Below are 6,445 nucleotides of genomic sequence, written 5' to 3' on the forward strand. Positions count from 1 at the left end.
GGCATCCTAGGCTCGACAGTACAGATACTCTCTCTTAAAAAAGAGTACAGTTTCTAACACAGTACCAAAGGCTACAAGCCATTGCATTGAACTTCTGAGCAGATATACAGCTCTGTATTCAACGAAGCTTAAAGGAAACCAGTTAATTGTGCAATGCCGGTATATGCAAGCTAGTAGAAGAAACCTGCCATTTGCATGACTGCAGCTTCAAATAACTGAGGGCATCCTGTACTTGTTCAGCTGAGTCTCTTAAAATCAGTGCTCTTTCAGCATTTACCTTCTCTTCCCTCCACTTCTTGCTTTTCCTCCTATGACTGTCTCATCTATACAGAGATTGTGAGATCTCTGAGACAGAGACTGCTTTTCGATTCATGGCTGGAAGGGCTGATGTCAGATAATTGATTGGGCGTCTCATTATCATCATCAGACTGAAAAGTTAGAAGCAAAAAGTCTTTATCTATTACTAAACCCAGCTATATGACCCAGTGCTCCAGCGCTAGACTTCTGATAGAAATTTCCACCTTCTGATGTCCCTAAGAAAAAGCAGTTCAGCTACTGTGCCAGAGGGACTTATAAAAGCAAAACTTTTATTTACAGTGGAATGACCCTGCTGTAAAAGTGCTGCTTGTGTCCAGCCTGGGAATTGCCCCTCTTTGCTGTGGTCTCTCTTGGCAGGTCTGGTTTGGTCTCCTTCCTCTTTGGGATCCGGTGGTTCTTTATCTCAGCTTCGTCTTTCATTTGCAGCAGTGTTGATGCCTACCATTGCAGTTGCCGATCCACTGTTCACCATGGAAGCAGAGCCTCCGGCAGTGGCCGTGGTTGTTTCTGCATTGCAGGGTGCTGTAATAGCTGCCGTTGGCTGCAGAAGGGAAAGAGATAGACACCATCTTTGCAATGAGAACCATGCACCCAGGCAGAGCCCTCCTGAAGTCGAGCCTAACAGGAGCTTAAATTGGGCAACTGGGCAAGCTATAGATCATAGGCTCATGGGGAGAAGTAAATAGGGCTGGAAGGGACCTCCTGAGATCACCCAGTCCAGCCCCCTGCTCAAATCTCTCCTCACTCTTTTCTTCTGCAAACAAAATGATCCTAGGTCTTTCAGCCTTTCCCCATAACCCACGTTTCCCAGGTCTGTAATCATTTTTGCTATTTTCCATTTGAAGCGTGGGTCCCCAAACTGGTGAAGGGCCCAGCTGTGCTGAATAAAGAGGAAGACTCACTTCCCTTGATTTGCAAGAGACACTTATGATGATAACACCCAAGTGCCTTATTGGCAGCCTGCAAACGAAGCAGAAATGTGCTATTGTATTTTTATCTAAGATACTTAAAAGGTCCAGAAAAGACGGGGGGTTTTTTTTGGTTTGGTTATTTTTGGGGGTGGCAGGGTGTACGAGAAAGAGTTGGGTTTGTCTTTACCTTTCAAAATAGTAAGGATTCCTTGCTTTGCACTCAGCAGAAGGCTAGAAAACTGCATCATTCATAAAGGGGCTATTCTTCCCATCTGCCTGTCTGACAGTTCAGTTGAATGGATGAAAATGGAGGGGTTTTAAACAGTCTGAGTAAAAACCCCTCCCTTCCTTGCTATTTAAGTTTCACTCCCTTGAGAGCTCTGATGCTAAAGGCATCTTAATACTCTTCTGGTTTGTCTACATCACTTCTCCAAGACTTCTGGGTGTGCGATTCACAAGTGATCCCTTCCCTTCCACTCTCACCCACCACCTCCCCACAAAATGAGGCCCTGAAGCTGCACCGAGGGCAATCCCTGCTACCACTCATGGACTCCCCCGTGTGCTGGAGAGAGGCCATGGAGGGACAGCTTCATTCATCAGCAACTCATTCCTATGTTTGCCACGTGCAGACTGGCAGAACATGCCTAAAATCAATGTTCCCAGGAGCTCTGGGGAAGTGGGGTCGACACACCTTAATTGTCCCTAAAATCTTCCAGAAAAAAGCACAGGGCAGAAGCAACCTGCATTTTAATACAACACCAGAAAAACAAAACAAAAAAGAACCCACTGGTTTCATTTCTGTTTTGGAAAAAACAAGGAGTCAAAAGCAGAGACTTCCCCTCCGCCCTGCACCAACCCTGCCCACAACCTTGGACTGATCTTTGGTTCGTGAGCATAAGTTACACTGGTTTGCTACTGCTTGTTCAAATGTTGTTTTGGCTACCGCTTCACCAGGGAAGAACAGGACGTTTCTGGCTTTCATTCAACTTTCAGTTCAGTGTTTATTAAAGGACATTGTTCCTTGCACTGCCTCCACCTCCCTCACTGTCACTGAATTGACTGGAGCAGGAGCCAGGGAGCACTCACAGCAACTCTGTTAGCACCTGTGCCATGAGTTGTGCCCAACACCATCACAACCCTCCCAGCGATGCTCCCATGCATTGTACCCAACACCATCACAACCCTCCCAGCAATGCTCCCATGCATTGTACCCAACACCATCACAACCCTCCCAGCAATGCTCCCATGCATTGTACCCAACACCTTCGCGACCATCCCAGCGATGTTTCCATGCATTGTACGCAACACCATCACAACCACCCCAGTCATGCTTCCATGCATTGTACCCAACACCATCACAACCCTCCCAGCGATGCTCCCATGCATTGTACCCAACACCATCACAACCATCCCAGCAATGCTCCCATGCATTGTACCCAACACCATCACAACCACCCCAGTCATGCTTCCATGCATTGTACCCAACACCATCACAACCCTCCCAGCGATGCTCCCATGCATTGTACCCAACACCATCACAACCCTCCCAGCAATGCTCCCATGCATTGTACCCAACACCATCACAACCCTCCCAGCGATGCTCCCATGCATTGTACCCAACACCATCACAACCATCCCAGCAATGCTCCCATGCATTGTACCCAACACCATCACAACCACCGCAGTCATGCTTCCATGCATTGTACCCAACACTATCACAACCCTCCCAGCGATGCTCCCATGCATTGTACCCAACACCATCACAACCATCCCAGCGATGCTCCCATGCATTGTACCCAACACCATCACAACCATCCCAGTCATGCTCCCATGCATTGTACCCAACACCATCACAACCATCCCAGCGATGTTTCCATGCATTGTACTCAACACCATCACAACCATCCCAGCAATGTTTCCATGCATTGTACCCAACACCTTCGCGACCATCCCAGCGATGCTCCCATGCTTTGTACCCAACACCATCACAACCATCCCAGCGATGTTTCCATGCATTGTACCCAACACCTTTGCGACCATCCCAGCAATGTTTCCTATGCACTTTCCAGCTGAGATGAAGGACTGATCTGAAAGTCACTGTAATAATCCCACTGACTTTGATGAACTAATCCCCTATTAAACACCCTTGTGTATTAAACTGGTTCCACTATCCCCATCTTACAGACAGAGTAGTGTGAAGTGAGCATCAGGATTCAACCTGAGTTTTTTGCAAGCTAATACCTTTGATTGGGTTTTGAAGATTTTGTCCTCAAAAGGCATCCCAGGCAGAATATTTCATGCAGTAACTTCTTGCTTGGAGGATCCCAGGTTCCCCATCTTCCCCAGAGACCCCAGTCTAATCCTTCTCAGCCGCAGCATGAAAACATCTCTGCTCCCCCTCCACCCAGTCCCATACACTCCCTTTAAATCTTTCCACCTCACCAGGAACGGCCTGGAGGAAAAGGAGCATGACAGCAGCAAAGAGCAGGTAAAGGAGCCTCATGGCTGTAGGGCAGATCACACCACAGAAAAGCAGCACCCAGGACGATGGAAACAGACAGACAGAGACGGGAAGACTATTGATTTATACAGGCTGGAGGGATTGCAAAACTTTCCTGGTGAGGAGAGACCACTATCAGGTGCATTTCGACACTCCAGCAAACAATGGCCCCGGGAAGAGGATTCGTCCTGGAGGCACCAGTAGCAGGAAAACAAGCAAAGATTTTTATCGACAAAATAAAAGCCACAGGTCAGTACTGAAGCCACTTCAGGTCACAAAGTTCTTGAGGGAGAAAGCGCACAATTCAGTTGTCCTGTATTTATATTTCAGCCGGCGGTGACAGGAACTCAGTTCTCAGTCCCAATTTTTTCTCTGTGGGTACATGGTACTTGCAGTATCAGAGTTTTGTGTGCAATAATTCTCCATGAAAAGATCAGGACATTGGTGTAAAAAAAATCACAAGAATCTAAATAAAGGATATATGTAAACATATTGTCCTTTGGATGTAATGGGGTTACTTTCTGAAGCATTTCTCTAGAAGCATGTGTGCTAGGGGTTTCAGGGTTGTTGGTTGTAGCTGTGTTGGTCTAAGGATATAGGCAGACCAGGTTCTTTGGGTAGATGTGATATCTTTTATTAGACCAACTAAACAGTTGGAAAAAAATGTTCCTTGCAAGCTTATGGGCACAAACGCCCTTCTTCAGGCATAGAGAGAGTTTGTTGGTATTTGTGTGCTCTCCAAAATGCAAAATGCAGGTCTACAAAATGCAAATGTGAGAATGCAAAAACCTCACTGCCTTGCATGTGGATTTTCACAGACCTACGTTTTGCATTTTGGTTTCTATTCTACCCGGGGAGCACACAAATGCCAGCAAACTCTCCCTTGTCCTGAAGAAGGGTGTTAGTGCCCGAAAGCTTGCAAGGAACATTTTTCCCCCCAACGATTTAGTTGGTGTAATAAAAGATATCACTTCTACCCAAGGAACCTTGTCTGCTAGAAACTTCTACTTTTATTTTAATGAACTCTCAGAGTCTCCTCTCATGAGCTGGGACTTGCTTTACTGGGAAGGAAACTCCGAGACTCACTGGGGAGGGGAGTTAGAGCACTCATATTGTGTCCTACTGATTTTCTAGCTGGAGAGCTGAATGTCAATATACTAACCCCCTCCCCCACCAAATAATAATAATAATAATAATAATAATAATAATAATAATAATAATGGAAATAAAACATTTACAGGAAAGTAAGAAAGACCACAGGCAAGGATTTATTTCCCCCTTTTCAAGCTGCCTCTGTTGTCTTTTATTTGCAAGCTGGAGATGGGCCAGTATTGAAAAATACAGCCAGGCCAAATGGAAGAAGCATCATCATCAAACAATGCAGATAAGCCTTTTCCTGGCTGGACACAGGAACACAGGGCAAAGGGCTGGATGGGACCTCCTGGCTTAATCAGAGATCGGGGCAAGCAGGCCAAGATTGCACCTGGATTTGTGGGGATCAACTCGGGGGGAGAAAATGAGAAGCAACAGTATTTCAGAGGCTTCTTTCAGGTTTGGAAGGCTTTATTTTAAAATAGAAATATGGGTAAAACCAACTCTATACTGCATTGAAGCCCAGCTGGGAAAAGATGGTGATTCAACACATCTATGTAGCTAGATTATTGCTAGGCACTTAGGAAAGCCAGACTATTGAGTGGCCACTATGTTTCTGCTGGATGAAGCCAAAATGGATACCCATTGCCAGCCAAGCTGAGCTACTTGGGCAGCAGCCAATATAATTGCTCAGAGGACTGGCAACCTTGTCCACATACGTAATCAATTAACACTGCAAGCTATACAGTGGTAGTCCAGGCACATCCATGCTCACCTCTGCCTTGCTTGAAGGCCGTGTTGACGTCTGACCCTTGGGTGGGAAGCTGTTCAGTGAGTCTCCAGGGTTTTCAGAGCCTGCTGTTCACAAATCCCAGCCTGTGCTTTACATACTGGACATTGGTCCTCTGAATGGGGAAGTGGGAGGCTGGCAGAGAAATTAATATTGAGACTTCTCACTAGGACTGTGATCCAAAGCCCAAGGTCAAGGTGCACTTTTAAATTGACTTCAGCAGGCTTCGGTTGACCTAAGGGGCATGGGTTTTAAAGGTGGTTTGCTTTATGTGGGAAGGGTTCTGCATGTCTGGAAATCAGTCCTTGTGCTAAAACGTCTACCCTGTGGTCACATGTAGACAATAGGAGTAAAGCTGCAGTGGCAATGGCTTCAGTGAGGGCTGGATAAGCCCAGGCAGGCACCTTGGGTGTTTACATGGGTTGCTGGCCCGTGCCAAAACCTGTGCTGTGACATCTTCATTGCTATAGGTGACCATGACTATGCTTTCATGACACTGCCAGGTGCAGAGTACAACCCCCATCCCCCCCAAACATGGATGAAGGTGAATGACTTTAGGCCTCTCATTTTGAAAACATGGGTTTTTCTGATGTGTCCATGATCACAAGTGGATGTAGGGCACTTAAAAGTCCAGTGGCTGCTCAGGGGGAGAGCAAGCTGACCTGCCCTTTATGGGTATGTCACCACTGCAGTTGCCTAGCTGGGGCTCTGCTAACCTTGTATCTATGGCAGAGCCCAGAGCAAGCTGCCAACCCCACCCAAGAAGTGGGAGAGGTACTTGGGCATCTCTCCCAGGCTGATCTCCAAGTTACCATACCCATCCTGCTAACAATA

The 6,445-nt window shown here is 46.7% G+C and overlaps 1 protein-coding gene across 1 annotated transcript; it reads right to left on the reverse strand.

Annotated features, from left to right (window-relative positions):
* Window positions 1-570: 570 nt before the first annotated feature.
* On the reverse strand, window positions 571-3,809 carry LOC149872497 (beta-defensin 13). The gene is made up of 2 exons (XM_090031341.1): window positions 3,672-3,809; window positions 571-859 (listed from the first exon to the last, which is right to left on the reverse strand). The coding sequence occupies exons 1-2, from the start codon at window positions 3,730-3,732 to the stop codon at window positions 735-737; spliced, it is 186 nt and encodes a 61-aa protein (XP_089887467.1). The 5' UTR covers window positions 3,733-3,809; the 3' UTR covers window positions 571-734.
* Between the last annotated feature and the right edge of the window lie 2,636 nt (window positions 3,810-6,445).

Source organism: Crocodylus siamensis, chromosome 1, assembly GCF_052110815.1.
Source record: "Crocodylus siamensis isolate JL-2025a chromosome 1, ASM5211081v1, whole genome shotgun sequence".
NCBI lineage: Eukaryota > Metazoa > Chordata > Crocodylia > Crocodylidae > Crocodylus > Crocodylus siamensis.